The 15,173-nt window shown below is 41.8% G+C and overlaps 1 protein-coding gene across 1 annotated transcript in view; it reads right to left on the reverse strand.

The window, feature by feature from the left end:
- Positions 1-15,173, reverse strand: part of LOC126203566 (fatty acyl-CoA reductase wat-like) — a 206,266-nt gene that overhangs the window by 61,405 nt on the left and 129,688 nt on the right. Inside the window, exon 6 of the mRNA XM_049937892.1 lies at positions 2,636-2,819. Coding sequence (XP_049793849.1) covers positions 2,636-2,819 — 184 coding nt within the window. The remainder of the gene's footprint in view (positions 1-2,635; positions 2,820-15,173) is intronic.

Here is a 15,173-nt window from a genome sequence, read left to right on the forward strand (position 1 = left end):
ACAACTTCCTAAGCTATAAAAATTTACCCGCTGGCTTGTAGAGCTCCAGCTTTGCACGTTAGACTGACGCCCGTGGGAGTTCCACTGGTAAGCCCCTTGAGCCCCACCAAACAGCATCGCTTCTCCCCAGTTTTCTTTTGTCCTGTGTCCTCATTTTCAATCGATCTAATTTCTTTTGGATGGCTACAGACTTCCTCCATGTTTTATCTTCAGTTGCTCGCCTAATTTTCTGATTCAAGGCAATGGAACAGGTAATGTGGTCATATTCATTGTCTCAAGCAGATATTGTTACCTGTAGGGGATATCATTTACCAAGATGATAATTCTCCTGCTCACACTCGTACACATCTCTGAGATTCTTATAATGAACATATGGATTGGACGACACGTATATTCTGGCCGTTTTATAAAATTCCACTAAGAAACATTTAATATTATTTTCTTAATCCCAAGGGACTTGCCGACAGTTTTAGGTGCCAATGCTTGTTCTGCGTCACATTAGAAACTCGTAGATATTTATACTCTGAAGTGCCAAAGAAACTGGTATAGGCACGCGTATTCAAATACAGAGATATGTAAACAGCCAGAATGCGGCGCTGCGGTCGGCAGCGCCTATACAAGACAACCAGCGTCTGGAGCAGTTGTTAGATCGGCTACTGCTCCTACACTGGCAAGTTATCAACATTTAAGTGACTTAGAACGTGGTTTTATAGTCGGCGCACGAGCGATCGGACACAGGATCTCTGAGGTAGCGATGAAGTGGAGATTTTGCCGTACGACCATTTCACGAATGTACTGTGAATACCAGGAATCCGGTGAAACATCAAATTTACGACACCGCTGCTGTCAGAAAAGGATCCTGCAAGAACGGGACCGACGACAAGAGAATTGAGTTGTTCAACGTGACAGAAGTGCAACCCTTCCACGAATTTCTGCCGATTTCAGTGCTGGACCATCAACAAGTGTGAGCGTGCGAACTACTTAACGAAATATCATCGATTTGGGATTCTGGAGCCGAAGGCCCATTTGTGTTGCCTTGATGACTGCACGACAGAAAGCTTTACACATCGCCAGGGCCCGCCAACACCGACATTGGACTGTTGCTGACTGGAAAGATGTTGCCTGATCGGACGAGTCTCGTTTCAAACTGTATCAAACTTGTACGGGTATGGAGACAACTTCAAGAATCCATGGGCCCTGCATGCCAACAGGGGAGTGTTCAAGCTGGTAGAGGCTCAGTAATGGTGTGGGGCGTCTGATATGGTGCCTTTGATACGTCTAGAAACGACTCTAACAGGTGACACGTACGTAAGCATCCTGCCTGATCACCTACATCCATTCATGTTCCATTCCGACGGACATGGACAATTCAAAGAGTATAATGCGACACTCCATACGTCCAGAATTACTACAGAGTGTCTCCAGGAACACTCTTCTGAGTTTAAACACTTCCGATGGCTACCAAACTCCCCAGGCATGAACATTATTGACTATATCTGGGATGCCTTGCAACGTTCTGTTCAGAAGAGATCTCCACCTCCTCGTAGTCTTACGAATTTATGGACAGACCTGCAGGATTCATGGTGTCAATTCCCTCCAGCACTATTTCAGACACCGGTCGAGTCCATGCCACGTCGGCGCTCTTGAATCATTCGACGCAATTACTGATGTGGTAGTCCCAAAAATAAATAAGTAAAAGAAAAGAAATTAATGAAATGGAAATGAAGTCCCATGCTTCTTTACAGAGCGGAGGGGAACGTTGCGGGAGACCCGCACCGCCTTACTAGGCAAGGTCCTAATGGAGGTGGTTTGCCGTTGCCTTCCTCCGACCGTAATGGGGATGAATGATGATGATGAAGACGACACAACAACACCCAGTCATCTCGAGGCAGGAAAAATCCGTGACCCCGCCGGGAATCGAACCTGGGACCCCGTGCTCGGGAAGCGAGAACGCTACCGCGAGACCACGAGGGGCGGACAAAGAAATTAATAGAAGCGCCTATACTTGAGCATATACAAAATTCCAAATTTCTCAGATAACTTCGCAGTAATTACATAGAATGTACACTTATTGTCTCGAAAGCGCCAAAGAATCTTACAAGTTACAAGCAACCTGTAACACAATAACTTTCTTTTCAGTTGACTTCTTAAGCGTGTCTCTTCGTTGATGCACTTGTTTGTGACCGCTAGAATTCCAACCAGATAAAGATATACAGTTACAGGCTGAATGAGTCTGCAGCTAACATTTTATATTGTGTAAATAATTATTTAATCTAAGCTATTACAGTTATTAATACAAACTTACTATGCATATACTTGGAAGATTCTTGTGATGTGTGATTTCAAATTCTCTATTCCTGTAATTGAAATTTCTTGGTTTTATAATATGATGTACTAATCAGTGATGCAAACACTGCGTTACATTATTTTATATATTTTATTATAATCAAACAATTTATTTTTGTATCATAATATTTTATTTTCTTTATTATTCATGTACTAAACATCTGTGGCAAGTAAGAAAGGGGGTAGCGCAGGTTATGTTTGGTGGACGGAGGGGGGAAACACACGGAAGGACCTGTAAGGTCACAGATCTGAAAGCTGGATCTGATCCTGCAACAGACAGAGAACTCACCAGGTGTCCCACGCACAGGCGAGGGTTGCGTTGGCCACCATGTCTGCAGGCACGCCATCCACCAATGCACTGCGATCCATATGCATGGCGTGCAGAAGTCCCACAGACGATCCGGCCCCTGCGGCAGTAGGGCCATACATGTTGCCCACCCACAGTGCCAGTGGTTCCTGGTAGGTGCTCGACACTGTAGGAACGCAGCAACATATCACCTTCAAACCGTCTGACCGATGTCTGCCACAACATTGTCAAATGTAAACAAACGATCTTCATGAAACTTGTCAGGCGTGTATGCGGGCAAAAATAGAGCAATATCCTTTTTTTTTGTTTGCGTTCAATTTTACTTTTAAGGGGTAAAAAGCACCCCACAAAGGTAATTTAGCGTTTAAGATTTAGAAGTAATATTTTCGAAGCGACGATATATAAAAAAAAAACATTGTTATGTATATTTTATATTAAAACATTTTTTTAATATTTCCTCGTTTTGAAGACAGTCCCTCTAAATCTGAAACGAAAAATTACACTTCGGGGTGCGTGTTACACCTTAAAAGTAAAACTGGGCACAAAAAAAAAGTGTTGCGGTACATTGCCCCTTCTGCACACCAGCAAAGTATAATCAAGATCGTTTATTGGCTCATGGGGATGTAAGTGGCGAGCGAGATAATTTTTGTTGACAATGAGATGGAGTATGTCAGAGGGTACAAAAGGGCTTTGACCTCTATACATGATTCACATCAGATTAAAAATCAATGTTCTCGTAAATCGCTATTTTTTTATCCGTAATATTTCTGACAGATCACAACTTTTACTTCTGTAGCAGATACTAGTTCTGTATATTAAAAGAATTCTTGTGTGCCATATTATGACTTCCGTTAGGAAAGTATTTGCTACTTACGAAACACAGAAAAGTGTACGATCCTCCCCCCCCCCCTCCCCCCACGGGTATTTCAACAATTTCCTTTACTTCTTTGAAGAAAAAACTATCTGTTTTATATTAAGCTATGGGGGGATGTTATGCCCAAGAAACATGTGCCTAAGTATTAGGCTGACCAATAAGTTCGTAGAGTTTTTTTTTTGCATGCGATGGGTTAATTTATCGACTGACATTTTTATTTATATTTCACTATTACTATGCTGGAACACGTGAGCAATACTGACCTTACGACTTATCATACAAGAAAGATTAAGGAAAGGCAAACCTTCGTTTCTAGCATTTGTAGACTTAGAGAAAGCTTTTGACAATGTTGAATGGAATACTCTCTTCCAAATTCTAAAGTTGGCAGGGGTAAAAACAGGGAGCGAAAGGCTATTTACAATTTGTACAGAAACCAGATGGCAGTTATAAAAGTTGAGGGACATGAAAGGGAAGCAGTGGTTGGGAAGGGAGTGAGACAGGGTTGTAGCCTCTCCCCGATGTTATTCAATCAGTATATTGAGCAAGCTGTAAAGGAAACAAAAGAAAAATTCGAAGTAGGTATTAAAATCCTTGGAGAAGAAATAAAAACTTTGAAGTTCGCCGAAGACATTGTGATTCTGTCAGAGAGCAAAGGACTTAGAAGAGCAGTTGAACGGAATGGACAGTGTCTTGAAAGGAGGATATAAGATGAACATCAACAAAAGCAAAACGCGGATAATGGAATGTAGTAGAATTAAGTCAGGTGATGCTGAGGGAATTAGATTAGGAAATGAGGCACTTAAAGTAGTAAAGGAGTTTTGCTATTTGGGGAGCAAAATAACTGATGATGGTCGAAGTAGACAGGATATAAAATGTAGGCTGGCGATGGCAAGGAAAGCGTTTCTGAAGAAGAGAAATTTGTTAACATCGAGTATAGATTTAGGTGGCAGGAAGTCGTTTCTGAAAGTATTTGTATGGAGTATAGCCATGTATGGAAGTGCAACATGGACGATAAATAGTTCGGACAAGAAGAGAATAGAAGCTTTCGAAATGTGGTGCTACAGAATAATGCTGAAGATTAGATGGGTATATCACATAACTAATGAGGAGGTATTGAACAGAATTGGGGAGAAGAGGAGTTTATGGCACAACTTGACAAGAAGAAAGGATCGGTTGGTAGGGCATATTCTTAGGCATCAAGGGATCACAAATTTAGCATTGGAGGGCAGCGTGGAGGGTAAAAATCCTAGAGGGAGACCAAGAGGTGAATACACTAAGCAGATTCAGAAGGATGTAGGTTGCAGTAAGTACTGGGAGATGAAGAACCTTGCACAGGATAGAGTAGCATGGAGAGCTGCATCATACCAGTGTCTGGACTGAAGACCACAACAACAACAACTTTGCTATTTAAGTTCACATATTGTCGTTCTGTCGATTGGACATAATGAGTGGAGCTCTGGACGCTACAAAAGAGTGTGTCAAGTTGAGAAATGGGAATATTTCCGACATATTCTATTACTTGAGTTCAGTTGACGGGTGACAGCAGCGGAGGCAGCCAGAAACATTTGCTGCGTGTATGGGACAATTGCACTAGGCAAAGAACAGTAAGGAAAGGATTTTCTCGTTTCAAGAAGGATCGTCTTGACATTAGCGGCTCTCATTCAGGAACACTTTCGGGATTTGATGAAGATCGTTTAAACTCATTAATCCACACTGATCCACATCAGCGTACTCGAGAACTGGCAGGTGTGATGGACTGTTATCATTCCATCATCGTGCGACATTTGCATGAAATAGCGAAAGTTCAAAACTCGGGTATATGGGGTACGGCATAATCTAAAAAAAAAAAAAAAAAAGTGGTTGCCATAGGTGCATCCCCGCTTGTTCGTCATCCACTGGCTCGTGAATAACACCCACCATTCCTGTCCTGTATCTGTATCTGTATCTGTAACTGGTGACGAGAAATGGTATCTTTATGGTACCATAACGAAAAGAAAAGAATGGTTGAGCGAAAACAAAGCAGCAACTCCGCTCACAAAGACCTGTACACATCCGTGAAAGATGTTCATGCATTTGGGGGAATAACAACGGTGTGGTGAACTAACAATTGCTTCCCGAGGTGTATCCATCACTGTTGACATTTATTATCAACAACTGAGACGTCTTGCAGACGCAGTCCAGGAACAACGACCAGGATACTGTGTGAAGTGCTGTTACACCACGATGACACCTACCTGCAGTCTGCTAGACTGACAAAAAGCATTACACAGAAGTTGGGTTGGAAATTCATTCCGCACCCACCTCATTTTGAGCCGTCAGATCTTCTACTTTTCCCCATTCTATTGAGCAAGCGTCAAGAAATTTCGTTTCCTGATGAAAATGCGCTCGGCGCACGGCTGGACGAGTTGTTCACCTCAAAACCACGTGATTTTACAGTCACGGAGCCGGAAAGTTATCCCAGCGTTGGCAGTATGTTTTAATAATGAAGGAGCATATGTTACTGATGACTAATTACCCTGTTATGTACACCTGTTATGTTTATTACACTCATGAAAAAACACTACTAGTTTATTTACCAGCCCAATAATTGGCCTGAGTGTGTACTTAGTCGTACATATCCTTTCAGTCCTTTGCACCTGCTCAACAATAACTTTTAGTTCTTTCCAAATAATTGTCATTAATATGAACAAGTAAGTAAGAAAAAGACTGAATATTGAAACATGGTCGTGTCATTATTCAAGGAAATAATATCATACTTAAAGCAATCAGCCGGAACATAATGACCACATACCTAACACCAGGTATGTCCAACTTTGGCACGGATAACAATGGCGATGATTCGTACATTGAAAGGCCTTGGTAGGTCGTTGAAGATAGTTGGCATCACATCTGGATACACCTGTCACCAAAATTCCAGGAAATTCCGAGGAGGGGGACGATGAGCTCTCACTGCACATTCAATCACCTCCCAAATGCGTCTGATTGAGTTCAAATCTGGCGAGTTGGGGGCCAGGACATCAGTTGTAACTCGCCACTATGTACCACGAAATACTCGATTACACTACTGGCCTAGTGACATGGCGCTATATGTTGCTGAAAAATGCCATTGCCCTAGGGAAAATGAGCTTCATGAAGGGGTGTACATGGTCTGCAACCATTATACGGTACTTCTTGGCCCTCGTGAGGCATACACCTGGATTTATGGATTTCCGGAAAGCTTTTGACACCATTCCTCACAAGCGACTTCTAATCAAGCTGCGGGCCTATGGGGTATCGTCTCAGTTGTGCGACTGGATTCGTGATTTCCTGTCAGGAAGGTCGCAGTTCGTAGTAATAGACGGCAAATCATCGAGTAAAACTGAAGTGATATCAGGTGTTCCCCAGGGAAGCGTCCTGGGACCTCTGCTGTTCCTGATCTATATAGATGACCTGGGTGACAATCTGAGAAGTTCTCTTAGGTTGTTCACAGATGATTCTGTAATTTACCGTCTAGTAAGGTCATCCGAAGACCAGTATCAGTTGCAAAGCGATTTAGAAAAGATTCCTGTATGGTGTGGCAGGTGGCAGTTGACGCTAAATAACGAAATGTGTGAGGTGATCCACATGAGTTCCAAAAGAAATCCGTTGGAATTCGATTACTCGATAAATAGTACAATTCTCAAGGCTGTCAATTCAACTAAGTACCTGGGTGTTAAAATCACGAACAACTTCAGTTGGAAAGACCACGTAGATAATATTGTGGGGAAGGCGAGCCAAAGGTTGCGTTTCATTGGCAGGACACTTAGAAGATGCAACAAGTCCACTAAAGAGACAGCTTACACTGCACTCGTTCGTCTTCTGTTAAAATATTGCTGCGCGGTGTGGGATCCTCACCAGGTGGGTTTGACGGAGGACATCGAAAGGGTGCAAAAAAGGGCAGCTCGTTTTGTATTATCACGTAATAGGGGAGAGAGTGTGGCAGATATGAGACGCGAGTTGGGATGGAAGTCATTAAAGCAAAGACGTTTTTCATCGCGGCGAGATCTATTTACGAAATTTCAGCCACCAACTTTCTCTTCCGAATGCGAAAATATTTTGTTGAGCCCGACCTACATAGGTAGGAATGATCATCAAAATAAAATAGAGAAATCAAAGCTCGAACAGAATGGTTTAGGTGTTCGTTTTTCCCGCGCGCTGTTCGGGAGTGGAATGGTAGAGAGATAATATGGTTGTGGTTCGATGAACCCTCTGCCAAACACTTAAACGTGAATTGCAGAGTAGTCATGCAGATGTAGTTGTAGATGCCTTACACGAGCTCCAGTGGACCCATGGATTCCTATGTTAGTGTTCCACGGAGCGTAATGGAGCCGCCGCGAGCTAGCCTCCGTCCAGCAGTACAGGTATCAAAGAGCTCTTGTCCTGGAACACAACGGATTCGCACATTCCCACCGTCATCATGAAGAAACCATATGATGCTCTGCCACTGGACCAACGTCCAGTATCGATGATTACGTACCTATTTGAATCGTAGTTGCCGACGTTATGGTGTTAACATTGGCACATGCTTGGGTCATCGGTTGCAGAGGCCCATCGTTAGGAGAGGTCGGAGCACCGTGTGTTCAGACACACTTGTACTCCGCCCAGCATTTATGTCTAATATTAGTTGTGCCACAAGTCGCCGCCTGTTGTGTTTTAACAGTCTCGCAGTCTCCCCAGCCTACAACATCTGAAATATGCAGTGAGGAGTGGCCGCCCAAACCCACGACGTCTGGACAAGGTCTCATCTCGGTTTCACCACGTGTTGAGGACACTCACCACAACACTCTTCGAACCCCGACAAGTCGTGCTGTTTCTAAAAACCTCGTGACGAGCCTGTGGGCCATCATAATCTGCCCCCAGTCAAACTCAGATGGATCGTGCACCTTCCCCATTCCGCACATGGACTGCACGCTCACTGATTCTGCATGCACTGTGCATGTGTTTGGCTAGAAGTCTTTCTTCGACAGATGACGCTGCCATCGCCTGAACATGTTTATACTGATAGTAGGTCGGTGGTCTAAATGTTCAGGTTTATCTGTGTTTAATACCTATCTGCCCTAGCTCTTTCACACTAATAAGCAATTTCATACAGAGTTTCAATTTATTTCGCAGAAGTAACCTTAGCCTCTATAATCTGCGTAATTAGGCACTCGCTCCTCCATTCCGTCTTATCATTACCGCCAGACTGCCTTCCCACACCCTGTGTAACGGCCAGCGCCAAAACTCTCGCTGCTTCTAGAATGATGGCGATTCGTCGAATCAGCGGTGCTACCTCCAATAGGCAGTATCGCCTAAGGCTTAAGTTGATACTGAAACGGCATCGTCTGTATCACAATTCTGAAAATAAAACAAATATAGTTCCCGAGAGGTGCCCAAAATATAAATTAAAATTCCGCAAGAACCAAATGATATCAGCAGGAAGTATTCGTAGCACAACCGACAAAATTTAACTTTCCCTGGCTTTTGACGGTGATCAAAAAAACTTTCAGTATAGGGCATCGTGTACACATAAAACATAAGATAAAATTGTAAAGATTAAATACTTTGCAGCCGCGTGGAGTGGCCGCGCGGTTGCAAGCGTCACGTCATGGACTGCGTGGCCGCTCCCGCTGGAGGTCCGAGTCCTCCCTCGGGCGTGGGTGTGTGTGTTGTTACTAGCATAGGTTAGTTTAAGTAGTGGGTAAGTCTAGGGACCGATGACCTCTGTAGTTTGGTCCCTTAAGAACTCACACACAGCAATACTTTTCATATAAAAAACATAGTCTACTTCCAATGTGTATATCTGCTACAAGAGAAACAACACTGCTCCCAATCACTTCACTTCACGTACGTTTAGCACGCAATATAGTAACGAAAAGAAGACAATGTAGATATCATAGTAATGAACGAAGAGTCTCTCCACAACATTATATCTAAATCATGTTTCTTCCATTTAGCTATACACCATATGTAACAGTCGGTTCTCTGAGATACAGAGAGAGAAAGCACTTAAAAAGTATTTAAAGAAGGAATTTACATCTATATTATCACGAATATTTTTTTAATTTATAAGATTTCCCATTTTGTAATTTTTTCAGGCTGGTGAAAAATGTCAAGCATCTAAGAAGTTGCTGTATGGTCTGGTCAGTTATTAATCTCATTCTGCACAGGGTTCAACACTATTAAAACAATAGGGAAAGGATCCTGCACAAGCATCATTTCATTTCGTCGCACAATTGCCTCGCACATGCCTGTCTTCAAAGCAATGCCGTGCTACTGACAGAGCGACTATTCTGGTCCAGTCCCCCAGCTGTCCGCCGCTACCGCGGATGTTGACCCAATGCACAGCCAGCCGCTTATGTGGTGATCTGCTGCCAATCTCTGTTACTAGGTGGCTCTGCCTCTGCCTTGCCTCGCCTCCATACTTGAGCACAGCGACGCTATTGCTCTTCGCGATGACTCGCTGTAGTGCACTGTTCAGGTTTTCCCGAAAGCAACCAAGTAGCTCCAAGCCGCGCCCATCTCGGCTGCTGGCGTTTTACCACAGCAACCACGCCTTACAGCCTTACTGAGCGTAGCGACACTACTGCTCCTGCCGACGACTCGCTGTACTGATGCACTCGATTGTTTCCGAATGTAGCCGAATGGTTTTTACTCGCACCGATCTCAGCTGCTGGCTCAACACCATGCTGCCTCATGCTGCGGTGTTGCCCTCACATGGTGACGATTTACAATGAAACATTTGATGAACGCCAACAGCAGCTTCAGATGACAGATGGGTAACCCCTGCATCATGTCTTAACCCGTGTCAACAAAGGTAGTAGTTCGTTATATCAGTACACAGTTTATCTTACACATTGCACTGGCTAACAGCGTCCATATCCTATACACATGTTGAATTTACTAAACATATCACACTGTTTTATAGTTCTAGGCTCAATAGACTTCAACAAGACCAAATAATAATATCTTGTATACTAACACAGTCTTGTTACCGGTCTTCGTTCAGATACATTCTCCCATTTATCTTTCCTATTTATTTTAATTCACAGATATTTGAAGTGGATTTATATTATATCTTTCCTTATTTTCCACATCCTCGCTACCGCGGTATTTACCACTTCGGTGCTCTTCCAATTTTAATGCGTTTGGATGCTCCAACCTTATCAGTTTGTATGAGCCTTTATACACATGGTGGCACTTCTTTATTTCTTCTTCCTCCTTCTTTGACTTGACATGGTTTCATATCAACACTATGTCTCCCTCATGATTCACGATACAGTCAACCACCTTGTGAAATTGTTTCTTTCTTTCTTCTGCTTTCTTCGAAAGTGTTGGTTTTGCCTCTCTAGTTTCTCTTCCCAGGTTGCATTTCACTCGAGCATGTAGTTAAGGTTTTCTTGAATTACACTTTATTTTGTATTATTGGATAGTTACTCAACTGGAGTATATCCCATAGAGTCATGAGGCACATAATTTATTATATCTTCATCGTTACCCGTCCATTGCACTGCATTATTATGTTTATTATGATAGTATACTATACACAAAAAGTTAATTTCCTTAGTAACTCAATCTGCCAGATGTGGCACTTTTCTGTATCTGGATATAGATACGGGTTCTAGGTTGTTTAAACATTTCCACCAACACTTTACTTATAAATTGACTTCCATTATCACTTTTCTTAGTATACACACATGTTTAAAATATTCCTTCATCATTTTACTGCCGTTTTATGTCCACTTGCTTTTCTAACATGATACAACCTCATGTAACAGAAAAATAGTTCAGTGGTCACTTACATGTAATTTACAGCCACCACAGACTTTGGTAGAGGCCCGACTACATCCACAGCGACTGTTTCTTTAATTTATTTCCGTTATATCTGGTGTATGTACCCCTTCGGCTGCACTGTTGATGTTTTAATCTTTTGGCAGATTTCACAAGTCCTTAATGTTTTCCTCATGGGTCTCGCGCTATCATGAAACCAACAAACTCTTTGGAGTCTTGTCTTTTTGTGGTGAAGTTCTTTGCCGAGGCTATCCCAGAGGCACAGGAAGCAACAGAATTGGATGTAGCCGTGTTGTAGTCCAAGTAATACGCCTATGACTTTCAGATCCCCCGAAATCTGCCATTTAAACTTGTCACAGTTCAATCGCAGTAGTAACGTTTCGTGTTATCATTTTTTTCTTTCGCGTAAGGTGCATACCCAATCGGAGTCGATGGTAACAAGTTGCCATTACGCAGTAGCACCCACTTGAGACTTCCTTTGGAGGAATCAATGAACAACCTTCATTGATCTCTTTTTCAGTCAGTACCCAGCTAATTGCTCCATTAGGCTCATACATCACTACAAAATACCAAGGTTTTTCACTTGCGAAAAAAATGGAAGGAATGACGTGTGGTTGTTTCGGAATGCAGCCACATTTACCTTTTTATCAACATAGTTTCACTGTTGTAGTCTTGAGGCCAACAGTTCAGTTCTACCTTTCGGTGATTCCAGATCCCCCGCTAGGACATATAAAACAGGATGTTTCGAAGAACTGGGACTGGCTTTTGAAGGTGCGGCACACTAGTTTCGCTACCGCCCTCTTCACTATCACAGAGGGGACAGGCAATGTCTCTCCGTGAGGCACTGACCGCATGGCCGAGAGTATGTTATCATATGCGAAGGAGGACTTTCTCCTCTTGGAAATACTATCTATTAATGGAGTTGTCATACAGAAGTAACAATCATTCATATGGTTCGGTGATTTTCGCCAGGTTATGGGTGTAGCAAAGTCCATCGAAGATCTTTTACTATTCAATCACGAAGATATGCAACACAAATGAGGAACCCAGGGCTTGTCTTAGTCCCGAATTTCATAGCCAAAGTATAATTGTACGCCTTGCTAACATATGGCGTTATTGGTCTGTCCGAAAATGTAGCAAAAATTGCCAACACAGTTTACGCATTTGCGAGGCACTATGAATAACAGGAATTACGATGGCTACATGCAGTAACTAGACTTCAGTAACACATCATTCCAACACAAGAAAAGAACACAGCTTAAATGAAACATGTTCTGCTTCTCTCTTCCTCTTCCTCTTGTTTCTACTGCCCCGGTGAAAAATAGCGACAAAACACAAACAGCTGCTGTTGTTGCCTGGAACCTCATTACTCCGTCTACTATCAGCGGGATTTCGAAGGCCACACGGGAGGGGATTGACACTGACTGCTAGTAGAATGTAATTATAATTAAATGCAGCCCCCTTTAACTTCAACGAAAGTGCTTCATTGTCGTTTTAGTTATCAGCGTGGGCGATGTAAGCCCGTAAAAAAAACGGAACAGTGCCCTTTCATGGCCCAGGTGTCCGGCGTCCCCCGTGGGGAGATACAAATGTCCCGTATACTGAAATTTCGCAAATACGTATTATGACATAAATTAATACTGCTGATTTGTATTTATGTTATGTATAATTATCTGAAAATATTGGGATTTGTAATTTTGAAAATACATCGTAAAATTACCTTTTTTCTATGTTATAGATTTATTTATCTTTGTTAGGTTTCTGTTGAAGTAACTGTTTGCTTCCACACAAGAGTGGAACGGTCAACAGTCACTTCCCCTCCTTCAACCCCTTCCACGCCTCCTATATCAGGATTGCATTAAACCATGTTAGAATTTACTTTCAATCAGCAACAATGCATAACTTAGTTGAGAAGTAAAAACCATAATGACATGTTTTGTTCTTTTATTGGGAAATCGACAATTGTTATTCATTTTCTGTGCATTCTGTGTCGACCTCAGCTCAGTGGTGACTGTTGAGTCACGAATGTTTTAAGAAGCGCATGTACTCTTGTTCAGTTTTTTTGAATAATCATTTCAGTATTGTATTCACGCTCAGTATTCAGAGAATCTTTCTTTCCCCTACTGCGATAGAACATTTCTTCAAATTAAGCCTAAACGCAAGGGCTTCTTTTCAACTAAACTAAAGGAAAAGTATCCTTTCTGGGAAAGTACCAAAATAAATTTTGAGGTTTGTTACACAACTTGCCACAACATATTTTCCATAGCACATGGTGGAAGTTGAGACATTTTACAGCACGAGAAAACTAAGAAACGTAAACTGGGTTCAACAGCTGCAGCAACATCATCGAAGATGAACGCCTTCTGATCCAGTACAACATTAGGTATGTTGACAGAATAATGGAATACTGAAATCTTATACTTTTGTTATTAACTACTGCAAAATTTTCTTTTTGTGTTAGTAACTTTTACGAATTCCTTCTATCTCAGGCAATGAAGAATTAAAATTGGCTGTGCCAGAAGGAACATTTGCCTACCTACCACACTGTGTGTCACAGTTATAACTTCATGGGCTCCACATCGAAAATAATTAAGAACTTGTATGATATCAAGTTTAGTTGTGCAAGGACAAAAACAGAATGTATTGTTAATAATGTGTTGGCTCCACGGTGTAAATAGTTTCTTACTGAAGACCTTAATGAAGTGAATTCTATAAGCGTTTCTGTCGATACCAGCACTAAATTACTTCCTCTCATTGTGTGATATTTCAAACCCTAAGGTGGGTTATGTGTAAAATTGTAGAATTTCTGTTCTGTCGAAAATAAAACATCAGCTGCCTTATCACAGCGTGTACTGCATGTTATACAATCCCATAATTTGGAGTCAAAATTTGTGTGCCTCTCAGGTGATAATATGAATAATGTGTTTTACGGGGTCAGAAGAGAAGGTAAGGAAAACGTTTTCAGCAAATTAGAAGTAAGTCTGACAAAGTCTCTTGTAGGGATTGGTTACTCAGTACAGCGTGGAAACAGCGGTAGGCAAGTAACCAGTCGATGCAGGAAACATCGTGGGTAAAATTTATAAGTGTTTCCATATATACAATGTACGGATGGAACATCTAAAGGAACTCTGCAAACCTGTGAATATTGAATATCACCTAGTACTGGGTTACATCAGCACAAGGTGGTCAGCATTATTGCCTGCATTTGAAAGGATTGTAAAATTGTATCCACCTTTAAAATCACTTTTTCTGTCAGAATCAAGGTGCCCTGCTGATTTGCATTCATTTTTGAATAACGAGGAATCAGAATTATGGTTCTGGTTTGCGCACAGTCAGCTATATATCTTTAAAACAAGTATTCTAGATATTGAAAGGCTGGATGCTAGTTTTTCAGAAGCATTGCGTTGTTGTGAGCTACTAAAAACGTAGGTAAGAAATAGGAGAAATAGTAGCTAATGTTTTGAGTCTCCAAGTTAAAGTCTTGTTACTGAAACTGTATGAGTGTGACCGACCAGCTCAAGATAGATTTTATTCATTTGTAAACATGTTCTACAGTGTACCATATGACTATCTACAGTAGTTTCATGGAGTTAGAATTTTCCGCATGACACCGATTTCGGTTGATCTACTTTGAGATCAAAACCAAATTTGTGAGATGTGGAGGCCAGTGTTTCAATAATACAAGACATAGTTATGTAATCCTGCCTGTGTCACTCCTGTTTGATGACTTTTGTATGGCTAAAATAATTTTAGTACAAAAATTATGTGCATGGAATGATAACAATATAGCAATACAGGATAGGTGCACGCAAATTTTCAAAGAATTCAGGAAGAAAAAATTATAATTAAGGAAGAAAA

This window comes from Schistocerca nitens, chromosome 9 (assembly GCF_023898315.1).
Source record: "Schistocerca nitens isolate TAMUIC-IGC-003100 chromosome 9, iqSchNite1.1, whole genome shotgun sequence".
NCBI classification, from domain to species: Eukaryota; Metazoa; Arthropoda; class Insecta; order Orthoptera; family Acrididae; genus Schistocerca; species Schistocerca nitens.